General features: G+C 46.2%; 1 protein-coding gene across 5 annotated transcripts in view; it reads left to right on the top strand.

The window, feature by feature from the left end:
• PECAM1 (platelet and endothelial cell adhesion molecule 1) overlaps positions 1-18,789 on the top strand; it is a 74,414-nt gene that overhangs the window by 14,255 nt on the left and 41,370 nt on the right. For 3 of the 5 annotated variants that reach the window (XM_021678510.2, XM_021678508.2, XM_021678509.2), the window contains exons 1-4: positions 3,179-3,410; positions 3,497-3,523; positions 13,368-13,661; positions 16,694-17,005. In XM_021678510.2, coding sequence (XP_021534185.1) covers positions 3,347-3,410; positions 3,497-3,523; positions 13,368-13,661; positions 16,694-17,005 — 697 coding nt within the window. In that variant the 5' untranslated portion in view covers positions 3,179-3,346. Of the gene's footprint in view, positions 1-3,178; positions 3,411-3,496; positions 3,524-7,320; positions 7,370-13,367; positions 13,662-16,693; positions 17,006-18,789 lie in introns of those variants that run through there. The other 2 variants (XM_021678507.1, XM_021678511.1) reach the window with 2 other exon arrangements.

Genomic DNA, 18,789 nt, shown 5'->3' with positions numbered 1-18,789 from the left:
GCCCTGGGTGGAGATTTAACATGCCAACCAGACGAGCGGTGCATGACAAAGCACGTCCTGTCCAGTGCCTGTGCTCCCCAGTTCCTGCATCTCCACCCCGCCCCCCTTTACCTGTTCCAGCCACTCCTTTCCTGCCTCAGCCTCTTGACAATCTTTCCCTGGCCTTTGCTCAGAGAGCCAGCAGGAGGGACCCTTCCCTTTGTGTTGTCTCCCTGGAGCTCTAACATAAGCCCAGTAAAAGCCTTGTCTGGAACTTCCAGTTTGGGCTCTCTGTTGCTTGGAGAGCCCCAGCACCTGAGCTGGTAACGTGTGGAGCCACCGGAACTCTCAGACATCGTTGGCGGGAGTGTAAGATGCTGTAGCCGCTTTGGAAAACAGTTTGGCAGTTTCTTGAAATGTTAGACATACACCTACCATACCATTATTTACCCAGGAGAAATGAAAGTGTACGTCCATACAAAGGCATGGTCATAGCAGCTCTCTCTATGAGCTCAAAATTGGAAACAACTCAAATGTTCATTAATAAATAATGATAAGCAAACTGATATATTCATTCATACTCAACAATAAAAAATTAATAATTGATGACGCTGATTGAAAGAAGATAGATGCCCCCCCCCAAAGTATGTACTGTATAATTCCGTTTTTATAAAATTCTAGGAATGCAAACTTAACTATAAGGACAGAAAGCAGGTAAGTGTTTGCAATGAGGGATGGTGGCTGTGGGATGGATATTAGAGAGGTTACATATTAATTTACATGTTAGAGAGGTTAGCTCTTTGTCTGATAGAAATTGCAAATATTTTTTCCAGTTTGTATTTTTTTCTCTTGACTGAACTTTTTTTTGGGGGGAGGGGAGAACTCTTTTTACATGGAGTATAATTTGTCAGTCTTTTATAATTTCTGGATTTTAAGTCAGAGTTAAACCAGCCTTCGCCATTCTAGGGTCATGAGGAATTCCTTCACGTTTTCTTATAGAACTCCTATGGCTTCATTTGTCCTTTCAGATGGTTGGTCCCTTTGGAATTTATCCTGGTGCATGGTGTGAGTGGTGGGATACAGTTTTTTTTCTGCTTTTCTTTTGAAATATTAACACTTATTTTGAAATGAAGTTTTATTTTCTCATGGTGTTCTAAAACGATTAGCATTGTATAAGAAACAATGACTAAGTCCTAGAAGTTTACTTTGGGACTTAGGGGCATCGGGTGGGGCATTTACCACCATTGCTTGAAAGTCACTTTGAGAAGCAAAAGTTGGTTAGTCTGCTGTAGGTGAAAGTTATCTTTGAAGCCAACATCTATTTAGGGCCTCATGGTATTCCTTTTTTCTCGACAAATAGAAATTTGGTGGGTGGGTGGGGGTGATTTCCGGTAGGTTGCTAAAGGAGAGAGTTTACAGTGGGCAACAGAGAATACCAAACACCAAAAGTAAATGACACAATAGAAAATGTTCTTTTATGCTGCATGGCTCTTCAGTAGCTCTTGTCATAACTTCCACTGAACCATAGATCAGAGAGAGGAGTTGTTCGCTAGCTGGAAGCCATCACTTCTTGGTATTTGCCCTAGGGCAGAGAAGTCTGGTTTCTATTTGTCCCGGTTCCAATCTGACTTAGCTTTACCCATGGCCGTATCAGAGGGTAGCGTTTCAGAAACAACACGGCTCTCTGACCTCAAGGCAGTAATAATCTAATTCAGACAATACTGTTAACTTATCTTCATTCACCCAATCATCCACTGTACTAACGTATTTTTGTTTTTGTTTTTTTGAAAGAGAGAGAGAGAGAGGGTGGGGACTCTCCAGGTGGGGGGAGGGGCAGAGGGAGAGAGAGAATCCCAAGCAGACCCTACAGCCGGCTCCCGCTCGAGCCGATGCAGGGGTTCGATCTCATGATCCTGAGACCATGACCTGAGCTGAACTCTAGAGTTGGTTGCTTAACCCACTGAGCCACCCAGGCGCCCCTCTACCAATGTTTTTTGACCACCTACTAGGTACCAGGCACTGTCCCTGTTACCATGCAGCCAGCAGTCCACTTGGGGGAGGACAGGCCATTATGGCACACCATAGAAAGTGTCTCACAGAAGGAAGGCTAGGGAGGTGAGGAATGCAGAGGGGGATGCAGAGGAAGGGCAGCTCAGTGTGGGGGAGACAGGAGAGAATTCTGGAAGAGTGGATGCCTAAACTGAGTTACGATGCATGGGTAGGAATAGGCCAGAAAAGGAGAGGGGAAGAGTCCTCCAGGCAGGGGAACAACATAGACAAAGGCGTAGACACGTGATGTGTCCTGGGAACTATAAATCCTAGCAATCAGAATGTAGGGGCCAGGAAAGAATTGGTGAGAGACCTGGCTGGAAAGGTAAGCAAGGGCTGGATTGTGGAGGATTGTAAACTGACTTTCTGTGGAGGACAGTGGGGAGCCATCACAAGGTTTCAAGCCAGGGAGTGAAAGGAACTGATTTATATCTCAGAAAGCTCCCTGTGGCCTGATATACTCTGTGTATATTTAAAGGTAGAGGCTGGGGCTGCCTGGTTGGCTCAGTCCGTAGAGCATGCGACTCTTGATCCCAGGGTCGTGAGTTCAAGCCCCACACCGAGCATGGAGCATACTTAAAAAATAAAATAAAATAAAATAAAATAAAGGTACAGGCTGGAGGGGGCCACCAGAAAACATGCATATCTCACAGAGCTGCCTTTATCCACCCTGAAACCAACTGCAGAAGCCAGGGACAGCCTCCTAGGAACAGCAGGTTCCAAGCTGAGTTTACCCCAAGGCAGCCGGTCTGTCTGACGAACCTGCAATTTTCTGGAGAAGTCAGCCCTGTCCCGTAGCATTGCCAGGAAAGACAGGAGGTCCAGACTTATGCTGTGTGGAGAGAGGCCCCTGGGCAGCGGGGAGTGGGGGTGATGCGCTCAGGAAAAATTGAGACATCTTGTTGGGTGTCCAAAGAGAGAAGCCCTTTGGGTAGAGGTTGGAAAGAGGGAAGAACCCTCTCACCCTGCCATGATAAGGGACTCCAAACCCAGGTGAGACAGGAGGGTCAGGGGCACTAGAGGCAAATGTCACTTGTGCCTTTAAAACAAAGAGTCTGCGTTCAGTGGCCCCTCAGGAAGGCCAGTCATTTCCTGAGGAGATATCAGGCTGGCCCATGCTTCATTGTTTCCAGTTTCCAGCAATGGCTGCCATTACCTGACCAGCAGTATAGCCCGTCTCTCTGTGGCGCCAGAAGTTACCAGAGTGGTTTCTCTACTTTCACAGGGCAGATTTATCTGGGCCACAGGGGAAGAGTCTTCTGCCCCAGGGGCATGGCCCAAAGGCAGAACTAAGTGCCCCGAAGTCTTGGCGCTCAAGATGCAGCTGGAGTGGGCCCAAGAAGGCAAGATGTGGCTAGGACTTCTGCTGATGCTTCTGCTTTGTGAGTTTTTATTCTCTTCCCACATTACTTAAACTTCATGAGAATCGAAGCTAATGGAATCAACGTATTTCTTCTGTCTTTTCCAGGTCCAAGCCTTGAGGGACAGGAAAACTGTAAGTTACCAATTTTACCTAGCTTCGCCGTGTCTTTTCATGATTCTTAAAACTCACATCAAATTGCTTGGGTTTAATGTTTATGACAACTGAGAAAAATATTCCAATTGAGAGCTAACGTTTATTCCCTTCTGGCATTTTTAGAAGGCTTTTAGAATAAAACACTTGTTCTAAGCCAAGTTCTAAACAGCATGTTCTAGAAGTCGCATACATTTTTTTCTAAAAACTAGTGAATTGCTATTTGTTTGGATTGGAAGCTGATAAAAAAAGGAGTGGCTCCATATTTTATTTTTTGTTGTCTTACCATAAATTTCTTATTTTCATAGTCTCCCCATCCCCCATTGTTTTTTAATCACAAATGAGATGTAATTAATTTGTTAGATTCATGAGGACAGACCATAATTTAAATTGTTATGATTTCGTCTTCTAAGTGATCTAAAACAGATATTGGATTTCCTTTCCCATTGACCTGCAGAGCTATGATTCTATCTGTAATATTTTGCACTGTGCACAGGAAGGGGGCTTTGCCTATCTTTAAAGTTTGGTTTATCATCCCCTTTGGAGCTAGTTTTGAATCTTTAAGATAAGATGCTCGGCTGCGTCTGGAGGCTAAATGGGGGAGAGCCCACAGAACAGGATCCCCTCATCAAAGGTCACTTCACTCCACAAAAGAAAGGGGGTGACCAGCTTGCGGACAGTTGTACAGCTCTTTGGAGATGATGTACGTGGATGATGCTGGTTTGCTGAGCCCAGGCTTTGAGCAGTGGCTCCAGGATTGGGAAGGCTAGCGTGGCTACTAGCAAAGCCAGTCTGTGGGTCTCCTGCCCCAGCGTCCATGTGCTTTGGCGGGCATTTGACCCCCACAGTAAGCAGTGGAGGCAGGATATCTGTTATCTTCCTACCATCCTAACAAGATGTCTCTGCCTCAGAAAAATAACCAACTGGACCAAGTGAGAGCCAGTTAGCAGGGCATCAGCACTAGAACCTCTGCTGTCTGAACGATGGCTCTCTGTCTGAGGCCAGAAGCCCAAACTCAGATCTTTAAAGCTGCTTTCACCTGGCCTCTTTGAGCCTTTTTCCCAATCTGTAAAATGGGGATGATAAGAGAATTGATCCCATAGAGTCAGTCTGAGGATAAGATGAGATAAGAGGAGGTGGCTCACCCACCACGGCATGCAATGACTAAGGATAGTTTACCATCTGGTCCTAGCCCTCTACAATCATGGCCCCTGCGTGTCAACCCCCCCTCGCCCCGTCTGTCCACTGCTGCCCACATACCCCACTCTCATCCACACCATGCCCTGCAAACACACAGCCTGCTTCCCAGGACCTCCAATCTCTCCCACCTTCCCCACCTCACATGGAAGTAAATGGCTCCCTTCCCAGGGTTTCTGGAGAAAGGCCTTTGTATGTTCAGGCTCAGAACTGCAGGACTTGGAGCACTGGAGCAGGGAGACTCTCCCACTGCTTCCTCAGGCCTCAGGCCTCCACCTTGTTTTACACTTGAGGAACCTGAGGCGCAGAAGCCATGAGGTACTAGTGTGTGGTCAACTGGGTGTTAGCAGTGTGGGGGCCAGGACAAGGTCTCCCATTCCTGTGGTCACCCACAACCATGCTGATGACACGTTTGATGTGCACGACCCCACCGTCTGGCTCCACATTGCCGGCTCTGTGGTTGAGGTCCTTGGTCAGCCTTGGCCCTTTTCTCTTCCTTTTATCCCAGGCTCTCCCACTCCACCCTAGCCCTACCGCCTCAGGAGATGACCTCAACTTCATCTTCACCTAGAAAACACTGCTGTCTGGAGGGAACTCCCTCTACTTCCCGCCCTGCCCCAGCTACAGGCTTATCTGCCTTCCCACCCATCCTCCTCGCTTCCCTCCCAGCTTCAGCAATGTCAGCCCTCGTGGCTGATGGGGAGGTGGGGGGGCAGCCCATCACTCAACAGCGCTCCCACCCCATCTCGCCCTATTATTTATTCAGCCCCTACCCCACTCTTAGTATCTCTATCCCCCGCCCCCTTCTGGCTCTTTCTCCTCAGTCTACAAACACAATTGGTAGCTCTTGTTCTTTTAGGAAAAAGAAAAATCCCAAACAACCCACCTCCCTTCATTATCTTGTGTCCCCCTGTGTACCCACTCCCTTCCTCAAACTTCTCTCAAGGCTGGTTTATGGTTGCTGTCTCTGCTTCCCCAGCTCTCAGTCTGCCCTCACTTACTCTGGCCTTAGTCCTTAGCCCCCACACCTCCCTGCCATTGGAATCCTCTTGCTGAGGGGTCATCAAGGACCTTGTAATAACAAATGCCACGAACACTCCCAGCCCTTAGCTTTCGGACCCCTGTGCTGCCTCTGCACAAAGCCTCCTTCCTTGACCTTCTAGACTCTCTTCCTTGGTGTTCTCCTACCCCTCTGACGAACCTTCTTCCCCTTCTCCCAGGGGAGACTTGAACTTTCCCAGGGTCTGAACCCTGTTCCCTGGTCTCTTCAGGCTCCATGGTCTTAACCCCTCTGGAGTTCAACACACTCCTCTATGCCTCCACATACCTGCCCTGGTTCTCTCCCTTGAGTGTCAGGCTTCACAGGGGAGCCAATGGCTGACACCTCCTAGCCGTCCCTTGGGCCCCTCAAACCCAGCGGCACCATCGGGACTTTGTCCCCGTCCTTTATCTTTTTCTGGCGTTCTCTACTTCGGTCGGCAGCACCCAGACCCTCCTGGGTACCTAACCCAGGAAACTTCCACTCTTTGCCTCAACCCCCATATCCAAGCACACAAGTCTTTTCTTTATTGTCGTGAAATACATACATCAAATTTTGCTACTAATTACAGTATATTCATAATGGTGTGCAAACATCTCCACTGTCTAGTTCCAGAACATTTTCATCACCCAGAAAACAAGTCCTTTCTCATCCACTCAAGTCTACCCCTTCCCCCAGTCCCTCCATGACTGCCCTACTACAGGCCTCCTGGGCTTTCACCTGAACCATGGTCCAGGATGTTTACAGGCCTCCTGTTTCTCTCTCTCCAGCCCATAGTGATCTTTCTAAAGCTCAGGTGTCATCCTGTCACCAACCCCCCCCAAATACCCTCAGGCCGGTCCAGCTTGTCAGCACCCCAGGCAAGGCCCACTGTTTGTGGCACCTCCTACCCGGCCTGCCTGCCCCCTCTGGCCCCAAGTCTCGTTCCTGTAACCGCGCATGCCCAGAATGCATTGATTTCTTGGTTCTAGGTAGTTTTGCCCTGAACATCTTTGCTGTAAGCATTTTCACTGCATAACTAATAGGCCATAAGGCAATTTTGCCATGAAAGTTTAAATAACCGGTTGACAGTTTGTTGGTTTTATCAACTGGTTGAGTGTGGTTTCATTTCTCCATTGACATGTGCTTCACTTTTATATTATAGAAATCTTAGCCCTCATGATGCTCTATGCAGTGGTGCAGAGTTTTGAACCCACATTTCCCATAGAACTGGGAACAGCTATCAATGGACCTGTTAAACTACGCCAAGAACAAACAACAGCGTAGGAGGCAATATGTCTTCACGATGTAGTATAAAGTTCTGTTACAAATATGCATCCTAGTATTTGGAAACTATACCTCTCTTTTATTTTTATTTTATTTATTTATATATTTTTAAGATTTTATTTTTAAGTCATCTCTACACCTAACATGACCCTGAGATCAAGAGTCGCAAGCTCCACTGCCTGAGCCAGCCAGGCCCCTTTGAACTCCACCTCTCTTCATGAGGAAGAAACTTTAGTAAAAAAAGAATGAGGAGACCCATCAGCAAGCAAAAAGAAAAAAAAAATGTATAATTCTATGAACGAGAGACTTTGGAGACAAGTGCTTAGGTACAATCCATGAAATATAATCAGTTATTTGCATAGAATTGCCATGAATCTCCACACATTTGAAATGTACTCAATTATTTTGTGTTTTACAATAGCTTTCTAATTGTGTTATTCATTTCTCATGTTTTATTATGTCCTCTTTAATGAATGTCCCTCTTTTATATTTTGTGATTTTATCTTTGACGGCCAAATGGCTTTACAGCAAATAGTTATGTGGTGAAAACACTTGCAGCAAAGACGCTCCCTGCGAAAATACCAAACCTGTGATTTCTCATGCCCCTGTGAGCTGGTACATGCTGATCTCCTGCCCGGAGCGCCCCACCGGGTCCAAGGCTGGTTCAGGGGGCACTTCCTTCAGATTTCCCTTGGCCTTTCCTGGGCCTCTCTTCTCACCTCTCTCTCAGTGCGTCTAGCATTGTACTTCAGTTATCTAGGTTCCCGCCCAGCCTCTTCGGTATAGGACAGCAGGGATGATTTCTTTCTTTCTTTTTTTTTTTTTAAATTTTATTTATTTATTTGAGACAGAGAATGAGATAGAGCATGAGAGGGTCAGAGGGAGAAGCAGACTCCCTGCCGAGCAGGGAGCCCGATGTGGGACTCGATCCTGGGACTGACTCCAGGATCATGACCTGAGCTGAAGGCAGTCACTTAACCAACTGAGCCACCCAGGCGCCCCCAGCAGGGATGATTTCTTATTTGCCTTGTAATCCCAGCATCTGACACAGGCGCTCAATAAATGTTTCACTGAAGGGGACCCAAACTGAACTTGGAGATGCTTGGGATTCAGATGAGATGGGTCAGCACATTCTCTGCTGAGCACCAGAGTTCATCAGGGGCTGCGTGCTAGCTGGCTCCCTGTAATTTTCCTGACAATGGTGGGAGGGGGCTCCCCTCCCTCCCTTTATGAGTCATTTCCAGGTTGCCCAAGAGGCTGGCTGAGTCATGATGCCTCATCTTCCCAAGGAGCATCAGCATCCACTGACTGGTGGCTCAAGGTACAGGGAAGCAGGCCCCTTGTTTTAGGGTCTGGGGATTTGGCACAGTGGTCCATGGGTGCCTTAATCTGTGCTCTGGTGACTTTGTTACATGGATCCCCCTCCGTCAGCCTTCATCTGTCCAGGTTGAAAAGATCTGACCTCCTTAGGCTGCTGCCTAACACCAAACTTTCATCACAGTGGTTCTGACCATCTGGGGCTCAGTAAAGAAAGCTGTGGATCCTCTTCCTCCACCCCCCCAAAAAAACACACACTTGCCTATACATGAAGGTGGTTCGTGGGCCCCCTACCACCCATCCGTGGACCTCCAGGGGGCCCAGGTGTGAACACTCTATTGTGTAAATAGTGAGAGCCGTACACAGTAATCCAGCTTGGCTTTTCCTGAACAGTTTATTGACAAAGACAACAATGTTTTCTATACTATCTTAATAATCAGAGATTTTTGAAGATTAGTTGGGTGGCGTATTGCTGCTTAATAAATTACCCCAAAACTTAGTGACTTAAGATAACAGTTTATTACTTCACAGCTTCTGAGGGTCAAGAATCTGGGAGTTCTGGCTCAGGGCCTGTCAGGAGGAGATTGCCCGTAGAATGCTGGTCAGGATTACAGTGAACAGAGGGCTTATTTGGGGCTGGGGGACTTGCTTTTAAGTTCGCTCATGTGACGGCTCCTCACCATGTGGGCCTCTCCAGAGGGATGCTCATGACTTAGCCCAGAGTGAGTGATCCTAATAAAGGAAAAAGTGCTCCAGACAAAAGTTGCAACGTCTTTTATAGACTAATTTCAGAAGCAACAAACCAACACTTCAGTATTTTTGGTCAAAGACCAACCCTGGTATGAGTTGGGAAAGTGCAGGTATGGATAGCGGAAGACAGCCTCCCTGGGAGCCATTGGAAGGCCGGCTACCACAAGCATGGAGGTGGTGGTGGGTTTGAAAGCTGGGTTGCTGCTTTTGTTGCCTCACATCAGTGAGGTTTTGTTGCCTCACATCAGTGAGGTTTTGTGTCAGTCAAAGAGCTGGGTTTCATAAATTCACAGTAAAGTTATCGATACATTTTATAAAATCGTTTTCCTTCTTCTACTTTGCCTTCCTTTCTCCTCCCTTGTCTGTTGCCGTTGGCCACGGGAGTGTGATGTTTCTTCCAGTGAATCGACTGAGTTGATTTATTAAGCAGATGTGTGTTCATTGCTTAGAAAAACCAGTTGGCAGAAGTGCCTTGTGCTAGTGGATATCATCCTTTCTAAAGAACCACCACCTGATGCTTTAGCCAAGTTTGCTGTAGGGCTCCTATAAAAAGGAAACGAATTAGGTCTGGTCAGTCGGAGGCCCAGGCAGGGATGATGCCGAGCCTGGAGGGTCTGGAATAGAGAAGACGTGGGACTGCACACGGTGAGCCCCAGGGGGGCGGAGACCGTGCTGATCTCACTCTTTTGTGAACCCCCCAGGATTAGATGCAGTGCCTGGCACAGAGAAGACCCCTGGAATGGTGCTAAGGAAGAGGGAAGGGAATGTCAGCCAGGGGCCAGGCTCTGCCCCTCGGTGCTCACGGCTCCTTGGTTCAGTCATTGTTCAAGACTGAAATACAAGGGAAGGCAGGTACTAGTGTTCCTGTTCTGTAGGAGGAGAAGTGGTAGCTTAGAGGGGTTAAGTAACTCTCAGCATCACGCAGCTCATGGCTGTGGACCCAGGCATGCCTGACTGGCTTTCTTTCTGTACCCAGGTCTGGGTCCCAGTTTGGGGCCTGACCTGCCACGGGTGTTCACTTCATCCAGGATGATGACAGGAAAGCAGCCTAACACAGCAGGGTGACAGATGCGGGGAGTCTGGAGAACTCACTGTCAGTAACCTGGGAAATTAAGAAATGGTTTTCTTCTGGAAAAAAAAAATTGCTAGAAATAGGGAGTGGATATAGAGTTTCAGCGCCCTCAAGACTCAAGTTTGGCTCCGTATCTGTGACTGACAGAACCTGGTTAACATTTCTCAAGCACTTCCTCTGTGCCAGGAACTGTGTTTCTAGTCCTTAAATCGGGTTCCCATTTATACTTACTATCAGTATGTCCATTGTATGGATGAGCAAACTGAGGCTCAAAGTTCAGGAACTTGCCAAAGCCACACAGTTCGTTAACGGAGATGGGATTTGACCTAGACAATCTGGCTCTGCACTTACCTTCTTATTCTGTTAGAATCACTGTGCTAAACAGCATGTTTTATTTTTTTAAAAGATTTTATTTATTTATTTGACAGAGAGAGACACAGCGAGAGAGGGAACACAAGCAGGGGGAGAGGGAGAGGGAGAAGCAGGCTTCCCGCCGAGCAGGGACCCTGACGTGGGGCTTGATCCCAGGACCCTGGGATCATGACCTGAACCGAAGGCAGACGTTTAACTGGCTGAGCCACCCAGGTGCCCCTAAACAGCATGTTTTAAAATGAGGAGAAGGTCCTGAAAGGGGAGTGAGATTGCCTGTCCCTACCCGGGAAGGGACCATATTAATTGATGGGAAACTAAATATGGTCCAAAGAGATTTCGTTCTGAGAGCTCACTGAGTAGGCTCCTAAGATCAGGAACTAGTAAGGAAGACAGACAACAAAGGGAGCTCTAAAGATTTTAATGCTGCAGGAAATAACTTGCATTTAAACAATCACCTTGCTTCATCTTGTAGACCGATCAGATGCCATTTTTTTTGTTCATTTAATTGCTCAGACGAAAGGGACAGGTGTGAACTGTTGTATTCATTTTAAAGCCTGAGACATATTGTAGCCAAATTCTAAATTGTTCAGAAAGATTTGACTTTATTGAAAGAGAGAGAGAGGAAGACGATCTTTGCCAGTATCTCTGGCCAGTTAGCTAGCTATACCTTTTCTTATTTGAAAAATGATTTGGGACCACTTAAAAAAATTATGCACTGTTGTTCAATAGGAGATAATAAACGAAGAAATCAGAATGGGAAGAAAGTAAAGGCAGGTAAATAAAACTGGGGGGTCTTTTAGCACACAGAAATTCATCCCAAAGTTTGCTAGAAGCAGAGATGAAATTTTGGGTTTATACTTCTTAGCAGTCAAAGCAAAAAGGAAACAAGATCCATTAGAAAAATTTGGGAATCTACAAGGTAGAAATGAATAAACACAGCTTTTTTTTAAAAAAAAGATTTTATTTATTCATTTGTGAGAGAGAGAGAGGATGAGCAGGTGGGGGGTGAGGAGCAGAGGAAGAAGCAGACTCCCGGCTGAGCAGGGAGCCCGAAGCAGGACTCGATTCCAGGACCCTGAGATCATGACCTGAGCTGAAGGCAGACGCTTAACCTACTGAGACACCCAGGCACCCTAAACACAGCTTTTGCTGATGCAGTTGAAACACAGTGAAATCATGAACAACTTCCTAGTGGCATCCTCAACTAGACAATATCAGGTTCCATAAGACAATTTCTTACCAGAATCTATTAGTTTCCTAGGACTGCCACAACAGAATACCACAGACTGGGTGGCTGAAACCACAGAAATTCATTTTCTCCTAGTTCTGGAGGCTGGAAGTCCAAGACTACGATGTTAGCAGGTTTGGTTCCTTCCAAGGCCTCCCTCCTTGGCTTGCAGATGGCTGTTTTCTTACTGTGTCCTCATATGGTCATCCCCCTGTACACACGTCCCTGGTCTCTGTCCAGATTTCTTCTTATAAGGACACTAGTCAGATTGGATTAGGACCCATTTTAACTTAATCACCTCGTTACAGGCCTTACGTTCAAGCACAGTCACATTCCGAAGTACGAGGGGTTAGGTTTTCAATATATGAATGTTGTGTGTGGGGGGGGTGGGGGGAATGGGACACAATTCAGTCCCTACCTAACAGCAACCTGTAATAGAGTGTCAGACTTAATTTGGTTAATACAAGTCCACGAGGGTCCATAGCAGAGTGGTCCAAGCTTGCAGCTTTCTGCAAGATCGTCCTCTGTCCCAGGATAAGGAGATTCAGGATATGTAGGAGACTCAATAAATACACATTCATCAGGCATGGGCCATGAGTATTTTTCTGTTATCAAAGTGTCTGAGAAGAACTGATCTCTAGGAGCCTTAGTTAAGCCAGGTGGTCCTGTTTTGCTTGAATAACACCTGGTGCCCACAGTCCCACACTATCTCTGGCCCCTGAAGGCCATATAAACTTTAGGTAAGGTGCTAGACTCTGCATATGGAGATCTTGAGCAAAGGGGGGGGGGGGGGGGGGAGTAAGTAAGACTTTATCTTTGTATTTGCTGGAAGAAACTAAAATCAGTGGTTACTTCTGCAGGGGAGGTAGGAACTGGGTGGATAGGAAAAGAATGGGAGAGAGACTTTACACAGTATCTTTTTCTCATATAGAAAATACATTCTCTTTTTGGGGCCTCAGGTACACAGAATTGGATTGATTATAATCCCTGGTTCATAACATGCCCTCATCCTTGATCTGTGCACAATTGCCTTTTGTTTTATTTATATATGCATGAATTCACGTGAGCCCGCCACCCAATGCTAAAATGAGAACATCACCAACACTCTTTTTGTGCATTCCTAATCCTATCCCCCTCTTCCCTTCAGAAGTGACCACTATCCTGATTTTTTTTATATTAATGATCTCCATTCACCTTTCTGAGCTTGCATTATTTCAAATGACCTGTAGGCTCTTTGGGATTTTCACATAGACATCATATCCTCTGCCTTTGGAGGTTTGGAAACATTTAACTGCACTAGCCACTCACAAATTTCAATAAAATGGCTTCTAATCTCATGATTCATGGAAGCCGATGAGACAGGAGGCTCACGGAGCACACCAGACACAGTAGCTCCCAACCCCAGGTCCCGATGTTGGAGAGATAGACTCCTTGAGAATGGGCACCACACACAGTCATTGCCTGCCTGGTCCCCGAGGGCCTGGGGACCCCTGGACGCTGTGATCATACCAATCTGATGTGGTGACACCAGGGTGATGTTCCTGAGATAACAGGTGTGTCTGCCTCTCCTTCCCTTGTCATTTAGCTTTCACCATCAACCACATCTACATGGAGATCCTGCCAGGACAGGAGGTGCAAAATGGGGAGAACCTGACCTTGCAGTGCATCGTAGACATCAGCACCACCTCGCACATCAAGCCTCAGCACTGGGTGCTCTTCTATAAGGATGACGTGCTATTTCACAATGTCTCCTCCATGGAGACCACCGAGAGTTATTTTATTCCCCAAGCCCGGGTCTATGACGCAGGGACATATAAATGCACCGTGATTCTGAACAACAAGGAGAAAACCACCTCGGAGTACCAGGTGTGGGTGAAAGGTGAGTCCCTGCATCTGAACGGAGCTCAAGCAGATGCGCTATCGCACACGCGGTAGCAAGAATAGTAATTGAATGGCTGGTAACACAGGCCCCAGCCTTCTCACTCCCCTGCGTGGCATTTTCCTAACCCGAAAATGTAGGCGTTAGACGTGCTCCCAGTATGCCAGGCTGTATCTCCTCTCCTCGCCTTTGCATGTGCTGTTCTCTCTCCTGGGAATACCCTTCTTCCTCTCCTCTCCTTCCAAACTGCTTTTCCTCCTTCAAGACTCAACTTGATGATCTCTTCTCTAACACTTCCCCAAGCAAAATCGATCACCCCCAGGGTCCTGGTCCTCACAGCTCCTGTGCAATCTTGACATTCAGTGGTGTTTGTAGGACGGCCATAGGCTGAGTGTTGACATTGGCCGCCACAGTCACTCTGTCTGGAGTCCAGTTTGGGCAAGTCCCTCAGCCTCTCTAAACTTTAAAGTTCTCATCCGTGAAATGAAGATAATAGTAATATCCAGCTTGGGGAGTTATTGGAAGGATTAAAAGGTAAAGTGCTTAGTATAATTTCCAGCACATAATAAGTTCCCAATAAATGGCAATTACTATTCACCGTATTGGAAGTGTTTCTCGCCCACCCGTCTGCTCTTCTGGAATGTACGATCCCAAGGAAAGAGACGGGGTTTCGTCCACTTTTGTATCTTGAACAAAGAATCTGGCTCATAGTAGGCACTCAATAAATGATCGTGGAATAAATTAAACAGATGGAAAGGGAAGTACAAATGGAGAAACGAGGGAAATCATGGGGAATTTGGGTTTAGAGATACAGGATTCCATCCATCCACTCATGGATTTACTCCCTCAAGAAGCATTTCCCAAGGCTGCAAGTCAGGAAGAAAACCAGGTGCAGGACATGACAAGGCATCAGATCGGGGCCAGCTCTGGAGGCAGTTGCTATCTGGTGGGGAAGAGAAACATTTACAAAAATAATTACAATCTAATAATCATATGATCTGAGTGCCATAGGGAGCACAAAAGTGAGAGGAAACAGTTCCTCCTGGGGAAATTAGGGCTGGCTTCCCGGAGGAAGGGACACTGGGTCCTGATACAGAGGATCGCATAGGAGTTTGCTCGATGGTGAAGTTGAGCAAGGGCAGAGGAGTGGAGTGTAGCATGGGTGAAAGCAGAGGCTGAGAAAGAGCGCAGTGTCCCAGCAGAGTGCCCCTCGGTCAGATCCCCCAACCTTTGGAGTCTTGACGTGACGAGGAAAGATTGGCAGGGCTGAATTTGGGGTATGTTGTTGAAAAGAAACGTGCTGGCAGGCTTTTGAAACTTCGGGTAATTTTTCTTACAACTTGGATGACTGAATGGATAGAGTTAGTGAGGTGAGCCCTGTACTTCCTTGACAGCGGCCGTCATCACTGTCATTTCTGCCTTTTTGTGTTCCTGTTCGTCATCAGAGCAGTCATTCACATTCTTGTCACTTCCCGTGGTAAGAACTGCCCCCTTATGAAGTCAACAGTTGGAAGTGCTTTACGCACATTTCATTTAACCCCTGCCAAACGTGGTTCCCCCCCATTTCCAGGGGCAGACACAGGCTCAGAGAGGTTGAGCGGCATGTTCATGCCTCGGAGTTGCTCCAAGGCAAAGCTGATTAGAACCAAGAACTAAAAAAAAAAAAAAAAAAAACCAAGAACTCTTGGACTCCAAAATTGGCCTCCCTAACTCTTAATCACTATTAAGGTCTTCGAGATAGACGAAAGCCCATTCATTTGTTCATTAAACATTTATTGCGTCCCGCTCTGAGCCAGGCTGAGGGCGCAACAATGAGGAAGACATGATCCCTTCCTTGGGGGAGATCAGCGTGAGGCAGGGGAATACTTTCTCGTAAACAGCTACCCCCAGAGGTGACAGTAGTGGTATGAATACAGTATACGTCACCTTCCCAAGAGGATGGCCATCGTCGCTATAGCTCTAGGCATCGAAACAAAGATTCTTGAGTCACAAGCAACTGAGTGAGGTGGCAGGTTTACAATATAAGCTAGTCTGTTTGACTCTTAAGGTGTAAGGTGGAGCTCATGACCACCAGACCACAGAGCCTGGACAAGACATCCAGTCCCAGCCAGACCCTCCTAGCTCCCCATCATCTGATCCTGGCTCACCACTTAATATATACCTCCCCCCACCCAACCCTTTTCTTTGCTCTAGATGGCCCTCTGGAAAAGTCCCTCACATTCCTTGTCCCCATGCACGTGCACCCTGAAATGTCTGTCCTTAGCCCCCATCCACTCTCGTCAGCCCAAATAACACCCTTCCTCCAAGATTGCTCTCAGGCCCTGTTCCTTCTAGAACCTTCTCTGATCCCCCAGGCAAAGAGGGCCTCCTTTTTCCTGACTGCTCCATCACTCATTATCTCTGCAACACATTCTGATGCATAGTTATTTTTCAGCTTTGCTTTTTTGAACTGGGAGGCAATGTATCCTTCCTCTCTCCCACCTCCCATGCCCACCCCAACTTCTGGCTTTGGAGTCAGACAGACCTGGAGTCGAATCTCAGTTCTGGGGCTTGATGGCTATGAGCTTTTGGATGAATCTTGCACCTCTCTGAGCTTCACCTTCATCTGTAAAATAGGCACAATTTTATCTTTCATGCCCACCCAGGAGATTATTATGAGAATGGACATGAGGTCATGGATATAAAGTCACTCCTAGCTTGTGGTTGGCCGTCAATAAATTATAACAACAACCACAGTAATGCTAATAGATACTGGCTGTTTTGTCTTTAATTGTATCAGTTGGGAAGACTTGTCTTCCCAATGGGTTTATTAACTTTGAAGGCACCAACCGCCCCTTAAACATACTTCATATTTTTCGTAGTAGCTGGTATAGCTCTAGGCGCATACAGGCTCGATAATTACCTGGTAGGTAGCACTGAGGTTCTGGGAACAAAGCAAAAGACCCTCAGATGGGCCCACCACAGTGACCCAGCTGAGGGAGGCTTGCATATCTACAGCAAACAATACTAACGGACTTTTTCTTCCCCCCAAGGAGTGTCTGATCCCAGAGTGACACTGGACAAGAGAGAGGCAATAGAAGGCGGGGTCGTGATGGTCAATTGTTCTGTCCCAGAGGAAAAGCCCCCAATACATTTCACAATTGAAAAACTCAAACTACATGCAAACGGTTTCAAGCAAAAAAGAGAAAAAAAAAAAAGTTCTTATAACCAGAATTTTGTGATGCTGGAATTCTCAGTGGAGGAACAAGACCATGTTATATACTTCCAGTGCCAAGCCACGATCTTTTCTGAGAACCACATGGAATACTCGAGAGCCATCAAGAGTGAACTGGTCACCGTGACGGGTCAGAGTCCTAAACTCCTTTTTTAAAAAAATTACTCTTCTGGTTTGCTGGTTGGGGAAGGGGAGAAAGAGCCCAGAATTCAGAAAGGGGGCTGGGGCCATCTGGCTGGACTGCTGTTCTCAAGACTGTTCTTAACCACTTAAAGGCTATGTTTATCGTTTAACGTGTGTGTGTGTGTGTGTGTGTGTGTGTCTGTGTGAAATTTCCCAAACAAAAGCTTCACAAATCATCTTAATATATGGGGCGTTTGGGTATTTTCTATTCTATTCTACTTCAGTGTTTTAAACCACTGGCCATGACTCAGGGAAGCGATGCATCATAGAAACCACAGCTTTAAGCCAATGTGGGTCAGATGCCAGGAGGTGGAGTCTGGAGGGGATCGGGAGGGAAGGGGGTCCAGGTCCTCAACCTTTGCCTCCCACATTCGATAAAGGACTCCCCTCTTCTACCCACCCCTCATCACCGAGGCGTTGGACAAATAAGAAACCAATGAGGTGGCCTGAGGCGTGCTCTCCGTAGAGAAAGGCCATAGCAGAGAGAAGCCTGGATGCACGTGTCCAGGATGAAGGGAGCTCGGGGACAGGAAGAGTCGGGAAGGCACACTCTAGTGCAGATACCTCTAGTCTTATCTGTAGGAGCCCCAAGGTTTGTCATAAATACCTTCTGCTTGTGGTCCCTACCTATGTCACCCCCACTCATTGTGTATGGATATATGTACACATATATACAGGGATGATAGTACGTATGTATAATATTTTTCTGATTATAGTACATGGTGTGGGTTCAGTTTTCAGAAAACATGGTACAATATAAAGGGTAAAGTGACAATTATTCATAGCACCACTGCACAGAGAAAATGACTTGTATGGTGCTAGACTTGCTCTGCTTATATGCTCACGCACACACACACTCTTTGTTTTGTTTTTCTTTGTTTTGACAAAAAATACAACCTGCCAAACATACCATTTTACGACTTTCCCTTAACAGTATGTTACGGACTTTTGTCCATACCAAGACATACAGATATCGGTCATTTTTGTAGCATTTCAGAATCCTATCATAGGGATGTACCATGATTTACCTCATTTTTCCAATGATAGACAGTTAGGTATTTACCCAGTTTTTTTGCTATTAAAACAATCCTGGAATACACACGCTTAAACTTACCATTTGCGTACTTTTGCGAGTATTTTGTTTCATTATTATTTATGAGGTTGATTCCTGGCGGTCAAATTGTTGATTCAGATGTTTTGTGCATTTGAAATATTGATGTGTATGGCCAAAGCACTCCTCAAAATGGTTGAACATTTCCATCAAAGGTGATGCTGGTGTTTATTTTCCCACATCCTTACTCTTACAGAGTATTATCTACTTTCATTATTTTTGCCAGTCTGATTGAGGCACACACAGTGTTATATCATTGTTCTTATGATTTGTATTTCTTTGGTCTTTCCTAAGGTTGAGTATGTTCTTTGCGTTTATTGGCCTCTTACATTTCCCCCTATAAACTGCCTGTTCATATACACTTGGCCCATTTTTACTGTTTCTGATTGATTTGTTTGAGTCCTTTATAAATTAAAGGCATTAGCTCTTTGTGGAGAACTATGCAAATATTTCCCCGAGTTCGTCATTTGTCTTTATGATAAGTTTTTTAGGCAGAAGTGTTTCATCTTTATTTAATTGAATCTATCCATTTTTTTCTTTTTGGCATTTTGGTTTCATGATTCACACCTAAAGCTTATCAAAGATTATAAAAGCTGGGGCACCTGGGCGGCTCAGTCGGT

This window comes from Neomonachus schauinslandi, chromosome 15 (genome assembly GCF_002201575.2).
Source record: "Neomonachus schauinslandi chromosome 15, ASM220157v2, whole genome shotgun sequence".
Taxonomy (NCBI): domain Eukaryota; kingdom Metazoa; phylum Chordata; class Mammalia; order Carnivora; family Phocidae; genus Neomonachus; species Neomonachus schauinslandi.
This window is presented reverse-complemented; position numbering and strand designations above follow the sequence as displayed.